Source organism: Typopeltis vanoorti, chromosome 22 (assembly GCF_054136105.1).
Source record: "Typopeltis vanoorti isolate ZY-2024b chromosome 22, IOZ_Tvanoo_1.0, whole genome shotgun sequence".
NCBI classification, from domain to species: domain Eukaryota; kingdom Metazoa; phylum Arthropoda; class Arachnida; order Uropygi; family Thelyphonidae; genus Typopeltis; species Typopeltis vanoorti.
In genome coordinates, this window is record NC_143570.1 from 96,371,885 (window position 1) to 96,384,452 (window position 12,568).

The 12,568-nt window shown below is 33.8% G+C and overlaps 1 protein-coding gene and 1 long non-coding RNA gene across 3 annotated transcripts in view; both read right to left on the reverse strand.

Moving 5' to 3' along the window:
• LOC150094578 (uncharacterized) overlaps positions 1 to 7,646 on the reverse strand; it is a 114,579-nt gene extending 106,933 nt beyond the window's left edge. Inside the window, exon 1 of the mRNA XM_090412112.1 lies at positions 7,408 to 7,646. Within this exon, the coding sequence (XP_090268238.1) occupies positions 7,408 to 7,629 (222 nt within the window). The 5' untranslated portion in view covers positions 7,630 to 7,646. The remainder of the gene's footprint in view (positions 1 to 7,407) is intronic.
• Positions 7,647 to 7,734: 88 nt separating this feature from the next.
• Positions 7,735 to 12,568, reverse strand: part of LOC150094579 (uncharacterized) — a 65,175-nt gene continuing 60,341 nt past the window's right edge. For both annotated transcript variants that reach the window (XR_016550262.1, XR_016550263.1), the window contains exon 3: positions 7,735 to 7,830. This is a non-coding gene — a long non-coding RNA (uncharacterized LOC150094579). The remainder of the gene's footprint in view (positions 7,831 to 12,568) is intronic.

Here is a 12,568-nt window from a genome sequence, read left to right on the forward strand (position 1 = left end):
TATTTATATAATATAGGGAAAACATCATTGTATATATATAAAAAAAAAGGACTCAAAAACCAAATAAAATACATTAAACTGCTCCTACAGACACTATGCGACAAAGAACACATCAGAGAAGTGGAGAAGAAATGAGCACATAAATCAGGATTACCATTTCACAACACTAAAGAAAGCAACAAGTACTTTGGAAACTGACATTATTTATCAAATATTTAATATGAAGATGTACATGACAAGATTTATGAAACTAGAAATTAAATTAAATGTAACTGTGGCATTACTATAAATAACAAACTACACAATAACAACAATAAGTAACTTTAGTGAAATGAAAGTATACATATATTACTTGCCGAAAATAACAGTACATCAGTGTGTAGAAATTCAAATCAAAGAAACGGAAATACAAGGTGCATACAACAATCACTTTACCGATTGAAAACTGTTGCCATGTGCTAGAAATTAATATATATTCTTCTTCTTCTTTTCAGCCATTTCTGTCCACTGCTGGACGAAGGCCTCCTCTAGTTCTTTCCATCTTTCTCTGTTGTTGGCAATGGTTGACCAATTCCCCCCAACAAAATTTGACAATTCATCACTCTTCCTTCTTTTAAGATACCCGTGACCTTGTTTCCCTTCTTTTGGAATCCAGCTCGTTAGTATGGTGGTCCATAACTCATCTTCCCTTCTGGATAGATGTCCGACCCATTTCCATTTTAGTCACTTATGGTGAAGAATGATGTCAGTGATGTGAGTCTGGCTTCTTATCCAGGTGTTTCGCTTCTCTTTTAATGATCAACCTCTCCATTTTTCTTTGAGATTGTTAATTTATTTGCCAGTGCTTTTGTTAGCAAACAAGTTTCACAACCATATGAGATGACTGGAAGTATACACTGGTTAAATGCCTTCCTTTTTAAACAGAGTGGGACATCATTGTTTTGGAAAATGCTTTTCAATTTTCTGAATGCACGTCTATTTATTTCCTTTTGGAGTCCACAGTTTAGATCAATGAGATGACCTAAGTATGTATATGAAGAGACTCTTTCCAAGAAATTGTTGTCTATTATTATGTTTTTTGGTTAAATATAAAGAGCCAATAGGTTTCATTTCGGCGATATAAACAATATTTAAATTAAGGGGATATTAAATCTCACATTGTTTTAAAACCGAATAAGAAACTCAAAGATTGGAATCAGAGGGTTTCATGCTGAATTTAGTAAACTATAAAAGTATCGCCGATCACTAGCGTGAGCCAATGCAAGTGACCCTAGTATGTAGTACAATACCGGACAACTCGCAGCAAAGGCGGTAAAGTTCTGATCGCTATTCTTAGGTATTTTCCATAATGTAAAAACACATTTCCAAGGAAATGTATGCTGTTATCACATTATGGTGGGAGGTCACCACCCAGACCGGTTTCAGCCTTTTTTGAGACTTCATTAGTGAGTAGCTAGACCAAATTAATACCAAAGTGTATAGCGAAAAGAACTTATATACTCTGCTATACGAGTTTTCAAACAGGTGCAACCATTAAGTTACTTAAATATAAAGAGCCAATAGGCTTCATTTCGACGATATAAACAATATTTAAATTAAGGGGATATTAAATCCCACATTGTTTTAAAACCGAATAAGAAACTCAAAGATTGGAATCTGAGAGTTTCATGCCGAATATAGTAAACTATAAAAATATCACTGATGAAGCCGGTCTGGGTAGTGACCACCATAATGTAATAACAGCATACATTTCCTTGGAAATGTGTTTTTACATTATGGAAAATACCTAAGAATAGCGATCAGAACTTTACTGCCTTTGCTGCGAGTTGTCGGGTATTGTACTACATACGATGGTCACTTGCATTAGCTCACGATAGTGATCGCCGATACTTTTATAGTTTACTATATTCGGCATGAAACTCTCTGATTCCAATCTTTGAGTTTCTTATTCGGTTTTAAAACAATGTGGGATTTAATATTCCCTTAATTTAAATATTGTTTATATCGTCGAAATGAAGCCTATTGGCTCTTTATATTTAAGTAACTTAATGGTTGCACCTGTTTCGAAACTTGTATAGCAGAGTATATAAGTTCTTTTCGCTATACACTTTGGTATTAATTTGGTCTAGCTACTCACTGATGAAGCCTCAAAAAAGGCTGAAACCGGTCTGGGTATTGACCTCCCATCATAAAGTAATAACAGCATACATTTCCTTGGAAATGTGTTTTTACATTATGGAAAATACCTAAGAATAGCGATCAGAACTTTACCGCCTTTGCTGCGAGTTGTCCGGTATTGTACTACGTACTAGGGTCACTTGCATAAGCTCATGCTAGTGATCGTCGATACTTTTATAGTTTACTATATTCGGCATGAAACTCTCTGATTCCAATCTTTGAGTTTCTTATTCGGTTTTAAAACAATGTGGGATTTAATATCCCCTTAATTTAAATAATGTTTTTTGGTGTTACAAAATGATTAAACATGATTTTAGTTTTTTCTCTGTTTAATTTGAGACCAACTTTTCTGCTTTCATGTTATAGGTCTCCTATCATTATATTAAGGTCTTCTGGAGCGTTTGCAAAAATTAATATCATCTGCATATCTTATGTGTGTTAAGTTTCTGTTATTAATTTTTATACCAAGGTTTGTCCAGTTTATATTATTAAATATTTCTTGAAGGATTGCTGTAAAGATTTTGAGTGATAGAGTGTCTCCTTGTCGGACACCTTTTTCAATTGATATTTTATTGCTACTTGTGTGAAGTTAGATTGTTGCAGTGTGGTATATTGCCTGGAGGAGGGTCATATATTCTCCAAGAACTCCCTGATTCTGGAGTGTTTTGATTATTGCATTAGTTCTGATGGAATCAAATGCTTTTTCATAATCAATGAAGGCTAAATAGAGAGAGAATTGGTTTTCTTCTGCCTTTTCTATTATTTGTTTTACTGCATGAATATGACCAATTGTGTTAAAGCCTTTATGGAATCCTGCTTGTTGTAGTGGTTGATTGAGTCTAGAAGAGGGATTAACCTGTTTGTTATTACTTTTGTGAGAATTTTGTACAATTGAAAACTGTTGCCAAGTGCTAGAAATTAATATATTAATAAATAATATTATTAAAACTATTTTTGATGGCAACATAGAATGAGAATCTTCGAAACTTTTGGGAGAGAGAGACAATGATTCAGATTTGGGCCAATGTAAAGGGGCTTCAACTTTCTTTGAAAAGGCATTCATATTTAAAACTGCTTCTATGGAGAAGATGAGCTTCATCCCACTGGATACTGTGTTTAGTGTCAATACTATGTTGTGCCAGACCAGAACTTTTGAAGTTTCATGTACTCAATACAATATTGATGTTCATAATTCTTTTTTTTCCACAGAACAGCCTGTCTGCCCAAAGTTTGTCAAATTACATTCAGAAGGTATTTGGTAAATGCCAGCTAATAATAGGGGTGAGAGTTTGTCATTTGTTGATGGCAACAGATGAGAAATTTTGTTAATAGGAAAATATAAGGGAATAAGGTGATACTTCTTCAAAAGTCTACCAATTGGTTCAGAGATACCAGAAATATAAGGGATTGGAACCCTGCAGTCTGTTGAAGAATCCTGATGTGTTGGAACATTGGAATCAATTATCTACTGGATTCGATTAGGATTGTAACCACTAAATTCCATTAAAGTTTTGATAAGAGAAGTTCTTGCTGTAAACTTGAGGGAGAGGAGCACACATTATGTGCTCTATTAAAGACCTGATAACACTAAGTTTTTTGAGAGGTGTGATGAATGTATCTGCCAGTAAAAGTAGGTTTTATATATCTGTACTTTCATTAAAGTTAATTACTGTGGTTATCATGTAATTTGTTGTTTACCTGATTTCTAATAAGTTGAACAATGTGCTAGCCTGACAAAAAACAATTCAAGCCATGGAAACCTCAACTCTTTGATAATAGGAAACCAGTAATAATATAAACTTAATTATATAGTACTCTCTCATCATATCCTACACACTCAATGAGGATGTGCATGATACTTTTCAGGAAATGCTATATTAATGAAGTGAATTGCCAATTTGGGGAAGAATTTATTTATTTATTCGTGCATGCAAGCATGTGTGTGTGAATTAATGTTTTTTTTTATTATTGTTTTAGATCTACTGCTTATTTTATTTGGTGAAAACATAAAAGTTTGGAAGAACTCTCATGTTTTCATAGAGAGCACTCCACAGACCAGCCACCATATTTTGCTTTAAATTAGATGCCAAGAAATTATATTTTTGGTTTAATCCTTTATCCAAGTATAAGCAAACAAAGTTTGCACCTGAAGTAATTTCAGAACTGTGCCACTCATATATAGAGGCTAATGACTTCACATTACTTGCCTTAGTATTCCATAATGCAAAGCACCTATCCTTACAGACATCCATAATGCTGTGCATTATGGGAAGGGTTACTACCCAGACTGGTTTCAACCTTTGAGATCTCATCTATGGGAGACAGGCCCAGAAATGATACCAATTGAAGTAATGCAGATGTCATATTTCCATATATGAGTAGCCAAAAGGTGTGACATCTTATTGTTAAAATACTCTGGATTAGAGATAGTCGTTGAAAGTTTTTCCACTTGGTTATACTATAAATTAAAGATGCCAAGAAATTATATTCTTGATTTAATCCTTTATCCAAGTCTAAGCAAACACCTCAATAAAGTCTGGTTCTGACCCTTCCCATAATGCATAGCATTATACATATCTGTAAGGATATGTGTTTTGCATTATGGGATACTAAGGCAAGTGATGAAATCATAAGCTTCTATATATGAGTTGCCTAATCCTGAAATTACTTCGGGTGCAAACGTTTTTTGCTTACACTTGGATAAAGGATTAAATCAAGAATATAGTTTCTTTGCTTCTTTTAATTCATAATACAACCAAGTGGAAAAACTTCCAAAAAAACATATTTTGCTTGTCTCTGAATCTTTTGCACCACTTCCACATCAGCCATGGATAGCAAGAAGATGAACCATTTGGTGTGCCTGAACATAAGAGGAAACTATCAGGATCCTTTCACAAATGGCACCAGATGTAATCTTCACCATGTCACTACTACTAATCATCATCATGCATATCAAGGATTTAGGCCTAGCATGGCCTGTTCCGGCCTTAGAAGTCATCGTTGAATCGTTTAAGAGGACGTCCTGGTTTTCTTTTTCCTAATGGCTTGTACTTTAAGGCTTGTTTTGGTAATCTTTCTGTTTTCATTCTTTGAACGTATTCCATCCATTTATGTTTATATATTTTAATTTTTTCTATTAATGGGTCTTGGTTTAATTCTTTCATAATTTTTTCGTTTCTTTTGTGATCAAATAGGGTATACTTTGCGGTTTTTCTCATAAACTTCATTTCTGCTGTTGTCAATCTTTGTTTGTCATTTTGTTTTATTGTCCAGATTTCGCTTCCATACATTAAGACTGGTAGAGCTAATGCATTGTATACTTTTAGTCTGGTTTGTTTTTGAACTAGGTTTGGTTTAAATATAGAGTTAATTACTCCTGTTATTTTTAAATATTTTGCAATTTTTACATTTATATCTCTTTCATTTTCATATGTGATCATACATCCTAGGTAGTTAAATGAATTCACCTGTTCTAAGATCTTGTTATCTATTACTATTTTAGTTCTTGCTGGATCTTGTCCTTTAAATGCCATAGTTTTTGATTTTTCTGTTGATATTATCATACCATAATCTTTGGATATCTCATTTAGATCTAAAATAGCTTTTTGTAGTTTATCTTCAGAATTTGTAATTATTATTTGGTCGTCGGCAAGGAGGAGAGTGTTTAAGTTTACTGTAGAAGAAAGTTTAATTCCTTGATGTAAATTTTTATTCCATTTTATTATTATTTCATTTAAGTAGATATTAAAAAAAGTTGCTGAGAGGGGACATCCCTGTCGGACCCCTTGGTTTATCTCTCTCGTATATGATAGCTTGTGATTTAATCTTATTTGTATTTGATTATTTTCATATATACTTGTGATAGCTTTTAAGATATTATTTGGTATTTGTCATTCTTTTAATATGTTAAATAATATGTTTCTTTTAACTTTGTCAAATGCTTTTTTCAAAGTCAATAAATGCAATACGTGTTTCTAAATTGTATTCTCTTCTTTTCTCTATTATTAATTTTAGGCAAAAGGCCAGGTCTATACATGATCGTCCTTTTCTAAATCCATGTACTTCAAAATAAAGTTTTTGGAATATTTCATTAGTTTGCTATTTAAGATTCTGCTATATATTTTGTAACAGAATTTAGTATACTGATACCTGTATAGTTTTTAGGGTCATCTCTATTACCTTTTTTAAAGATAGGAATCACAATTGCTTTTTTTCATTCTATTGGGGAAGGGGGGGGGATACCAGTTGAATAAATTTTATTTAAAAATAATAAGTCTTTCTTTGAATCTAGTTCCTGCATATTTATATAGTTTTGAACCTAGTTTATCTTCTCCAGGTGATTTTCCGTTTCTTGTTTCTTTCAGGCTGATTTCTAATTCTTCTTTAGTTATTTCCTTTTCATTTTCGTTAATTGTTTGCCAGTTGTCTTTTTTAAAATATTTGTCTGTCCACAATTCTGTGTAGTAATTTAGAAATTCTTCTAATTTCAATTCAGTGTTTAATTTTATGTTTTCTTTGGTATCTGCATTTAAGTGTTTCAAAATTTTAAATACATTGGGTCTTATTTTATATAAATCATGTTCTAAATTAGAAACAAATTTGTTCCATGATTCTCTGTCTTTTTCTGACTTCTCTTTTAGCTATGGCTCTTATTCTTTTATATTCTATTTCATCTTCTAATCTTTTACTGCTTAACCATTTGTGATAGGCTACTTTTTTTTTTTGATTATTTCTTTCATTGTATCATCCCAGATCTTCAGTTTTTCTTTTTATTGAATTTTTGGTCTTTCCTAAGCTTTAATTTGCTGCTGCATTTAGTATCATTTTTATATTAAGCCATTCTATTTCTTCATTTTGTTTTATTTTGTCTAGATATTGGTTAATTCTTTGTTCATATAGCCATTTGTACATTGTTCATTGTACATTTGTGTCATTCAATAGTCTAGTTTTATAAACAAATGTTTCAATTTTTCTTTCTACTACTAATAATACTTTCTACTATTTCTACTACTAATAACTACTAATTTCCAGTCACTACTAATAATATGATTATTATTAAAAAAAAGTATATTTCTTTTTAAATTAGTTATAAACTTGTTAAAACTTTTATTGTAGTCAATACATTTCAGTTTGAAAAAATACAGTTTATTAATGTATGTAATAAAATGTACAATCAACATTACACTTAAAAAAAGTAGATATTTAATAGCACTCCAAAATACTACTTACCTGCTTAAGAGAGTTACGAATAAAATCAGTTTTGTGACTTTCAGTAGCACTAAATTGGTCCCTTCCACATTCACTTTGGATGTTTTCAACATGAAGAGTAACAAGATGAGAATTAGGTACTGGATCCATATTTGAATAAGAGGTATTATTTGATTCTTCAATACTGGAAATATATGTACAAGCTTTGGACAACACATCAGTACATGCATCCTCTCCAGTCATCTGGGACACATTATGGTAGAACTAAAAAAACAACAAAATGGTAAAATGGCACTAATATATTTTATATTAATTTAATGCAATGCTTAAAAAAAACTTTAATTCAAAATTTGATTCTTCAATACTGGAAATATATGTACAAGCTTTGGACAACACATCAGTACATGCATCCTCTCCAGTCATCTGGGACACATTATGGTAGAACTAAAAAAACAACAAAATGGTAAAATGGCATGGATATATTTTATATTAATTAAATGCAATGCTTAAAAAAAAACTTTAATTCAAAATGTGCAATTATTTATAAGGACTAGAGACATTACAGCGATATAAAGACCAGACTATGAATAGACTGAGAAGAGTGAACTAAAATTTTTTGACATATTTAGAAGGGAAAAATATATTAAAACCTAAGTAAATACAAAATGAAAATTCTTCTTCTTAATAATAATAATAATAATAAGAGAAAATATAAGATGTATTCCTTGAAATTAAACATTCATCCATCATCATGCTAGTTCCTTTGCCTTTTCTACTTCTTGCAGTCAATCCTTAAATATAGTACAGGCTTTCCTCAACTCTGTTCAAAGTGTAAAAAATTCAAATTTAGAAACAAAAGTACCACATTGAATACCTCAGCATAATTCATTTAACCAGTGGTATGCGAGCCACTGCCAGGTGGTATGAAAACAGAGTATAAAATAAAAGGGTAAATTAACATATTTTTTTACTCGTAACATTGAGTTGAGAATTAAAAATGTATGCACAAATATTTAACAGTTCTATTAAAATATTTCATGCAACTAAATGAAAACAATTAGATTTTACATTATCATTAAAAACTTTTGTATAATAATATACAAAAATAATACGGAAGTTCAATTTGAAGTTAATAAGTATTAATCAAATGACAATGACAGAAAGTAACTCGAATATATCTTTGATTGGGAAACAGTTTGTCTGTTGTCGTTTGTTTAGCTGCGAGCCGCAGTTACAGTTAAGAAAGTAGTGGTGTTAGATTATTGTCTTTGAATGTGAGATTTTAATTGTGAAATTGTCATATTTATATGTAGTTTGTGCCAGAAAATAGAAACCGGAACATGAATAAGCGGGTCCTAAAAAAGATCGAAGGGAGAAATGAGTGAAAGCGGGGGAAACAATTCTTCTCTGCCAGGAGCCACTACTTCGAATCCTAACCAACTGACGGAGGACATCATTGTACAAGAATGCAACAAAAAGTCCCGTACAGCAGAACGTAAATATAATCTTAGTTATTTATCATATGGTTTCACATATATTGGAGAAGAAACTGCACCTGTTCTCCAGTGTGTGATTTGTTATGAAACACTATCAAAACATTCGATGAAGCCTTCCCTTCTTAAATGTCATTTTAAAACACAAACTTTTGGAATATTTCCAGAGGAAACTGTCCGATTTGTCAGCAAGGAAAAAACAAATATCCTCATTTTCAGAATTTAACATGAAGGCTCTGGAGGCATCTTATGAAGTCAGTTTATGAATAGCTAAGACAGGAAAACCTCACACGATCGGAGAGTCATTAATATTACCAGCAGCCACAGATATGGTTAGAATAATTTTGGGTGAAAAGGCAGCAAAACAACTTGAAATGATTCCATTATCCAATGACACCATATCACGAACAATTTCAGATTTGTCTTCAAATGTTAAGGAGCAGTTAATAGAAAAAGTTCAGGCTAATAAATATTTTTCCATACAATTGGATGAAACTACTGACATTACCAGCATGGCCCATCTTCTTACATATATAAGATTTATAGATGGGAAAACAGCGAAGGAAGAGTTCTTGTTTTGTGAACCACTGCCTTCTCATATTTTCAAAATTAGACCAATTTATGAAAATGAATGATATAGAATGGAATAAATGTGTTGGCGTTTGTTCTGATGGAGCACGTGCAATGGTTGGGAAACACAGTGGCGTTCTTACAAAAATTAAAGAAGTAGCTCACACAAGCAAAATTCATGCATTGTAGCATTCATCGCGAGGCTTTAGCCACAAGAAATATGCCTATTGCTCTGAAGATAGTTTTGAATGAAAGTGTGAGAATTGTTAACGTCATTAAGTCCAGAGCTATGAATTCATGACTATTTTCCATTTTGTGCAATGGAATGGGTGCTGAACATGATTCTCTTTTACTTCGCACCGAAGTTAGGTGGCTGTCGAGGGGAAATGTATTGAGCTACCTGTTTTACTTCGTTCAGAAGTTTCTCTCTGACAAGTCCTCAGACTCAGACTTGAATTATTTCACTGATGAACTGTGGCTTGCCCAGATGGCTTACCTGGCAGATTTATTTTTCATCCTCAACCAGCTGAACACGAGCTTGCAGGGTGCATGTACTTCCTTATTCTTGGTACAGGATAAATTTGCGGCTCTTAGGAAAAAAACTTTGCTTCATCATTAAAGAAATCAATACTGAAAACATGTGTTCCTTTCCATTGTTGGATGCTTTCTTAACTGAGAAGAAAATTCTTCTTCATAGTGAACTGGCAGTGAATATAACGAAGCATCTTGGGAGTCTAATCATAGATTTCAAGGAATACTTCCCTGAAAACCTGGCTTCAGCATTTTGGATTAGAGAGCCGTTTTCCATTGATTATTATTATTATTATTATTCTGGGCAACTCCAAGGAGTCCACAGACTCATCGAGGGAGGCACTAACATCATGTCAAGAACAACTATTTGACATTCACACAGTATCTATCATATCTCGCCTTGAATTCATTCACAGTCATAGCACCCACAACAGACACTGGCAGCGTGTCTGCTGTGGGTGCTATGACATTAGACACCTAGCTCTAACACCCCTGCTAACCTCATTCTTGCCAGCTTCCATGTATGGCCCTAGTCATCCAACCACCAGTCCTATTCACAAAAATATCTTCTGGATTAATCTTATGGAAACCCTTCAGTAATTTGAATGTCTCAATCATATCACCCCTTTTCTGCCTATCAACCAATTTTTGCAACCCACAAATCTTCAACCTGTTCTCATAAGGTTCATTCCACAGACCTGCTATCATCTTGGTCACTCGTCTCTGGATCTTTCACCTCCTCCCCATCAAGAAGAAACCCTGGCGCCCATATCTGGGCACAGAAGTCTAGATAGGGTCTTATCAAGGCTCGATACAGAGGAACAATAACTTCTTTGTCTCTGCTTGTTAAAGTATTTTTCAGAAGCCAAGTGATTTGATGAGCTGATTTAGCCACTTTTGAGATGAGCCCCCTAAACTTCAATTCCCTATCCACCAACACTCCCAAATCCCTGGCCTCATCAATCTCCTGGAGTACAGTTCCACCAATGTGATATACTGCTGCTATTCTTTTCACCCCAAAATGTATAATCTTACACTGTGCCACATTAGATTGACATCCATTTTCCCTAGCCCAGTCCTCCAAACTATCCTGTAAAATTTTGACATCCTGTGCACTCACAATTGCTCTTCCCAACTTTGCATCATCAGCAAATAAGTGAACACTTCCTCTCCGATCCTTTCCTATATCATTGATGAACAAATTGAAAAGTAGTATTCCAAGAACAGAGCCCTGCAGCACACCATTAGTCACAAGCCATCTTTTATACTCAACTAATGAATAAACCACTTTCTGGTATATCTCCATCAACACCCTTCTATCCATCTCACCAACCCTATATCCATCCCCATCTGCTCCAGTTTACAGATTAGAGTTCCATGTGGTATCCTGTCAAAGGCATTTGCAAAGTTCAGCAGAATCACTGTAAACCCATTACCCTTATCCAGTTCAGCCGTCACTGTGTTGTAAAACGTGAGAAACTTACTGAGGCATGATCTACCCTTCACAAAACCATGTTGTCTCCAATACAATATCCCATTTTCATCTATCCAATCCTGTATTCTTTTCTTGATTAAAATCTCCAAGACCTTGACAATGATTCCTGATTTCACTTTATAAAGTGAAATAGTCCCTTCTTTCCACCCCCTCGGGACTAATCCAGACCCGAGACTCAAATTAAACAAAATGGTCAAGGGTACTGACAATTCTTTAGCCACTTCACGTATGACACAAGCTGGTATACTCCAATCCCACAGATGTATTGACATTGAGGTTATGCAATAGACTACTCACCTCCACTTCATTCACCACAATTCCAGTATAATCTATTAGTTCATTCATTTCTGCAATGTCACCACTTGGATGATATATTCTTGCAAAGTACTCACTCAGTAACTCAACTATATCAAGTGATTCAGTTACCTTTCTACCATCGGCATTCTTTAAAATCATTCTGCCATATACATTTTTTCTTTTACTTGCAACATATCGAAAAAACTGTTTAGGATTCTCTTTAGCCTGCATGGCCAATGTTCTTTCATAATCCTTTTTTGCTTTTCTTACCACACTCGTTACCCTTCTGGACTGCACTTTATACCGTTCATGTACCTGCCGGTCACCTTTCTCCTTAAATTCTCCCCATAGTTGTTTCTTTTTTTGCAGCTCAAGCTTAATGGTGTTATTCATCCATTTAACCCCTACTTGATTTATTATTCGGACTCTAGGTATACAGTCAACCATTGCTTCATGCAAACACTTCTTAATTGCCTCCCATGCACTATCAACTTGTAGCCCTTGTAGTTGTGCATGCCATGGCACTGAACCTGATGACACCTTACCAGAAACGTTAACACCTTCCGAGAAAGATGAACTGATTGAGCTCTCCTGCGATGGAAGTCTCAGGCAAACAATGAAGAGGATGGATTTAACAGACTTCTGGTTGGCAAGAAGAAATGAATATCTAATGATCTTAGAAAAGGCTCTAAATATCTGTTGGTGTTTGCAACTACTTACCTTTGTGAATGTGGGTTTTCTTCTCTCATTTATATCACAAACAAGTACAGGAATAAGTTGAATGTTGAACCCGATT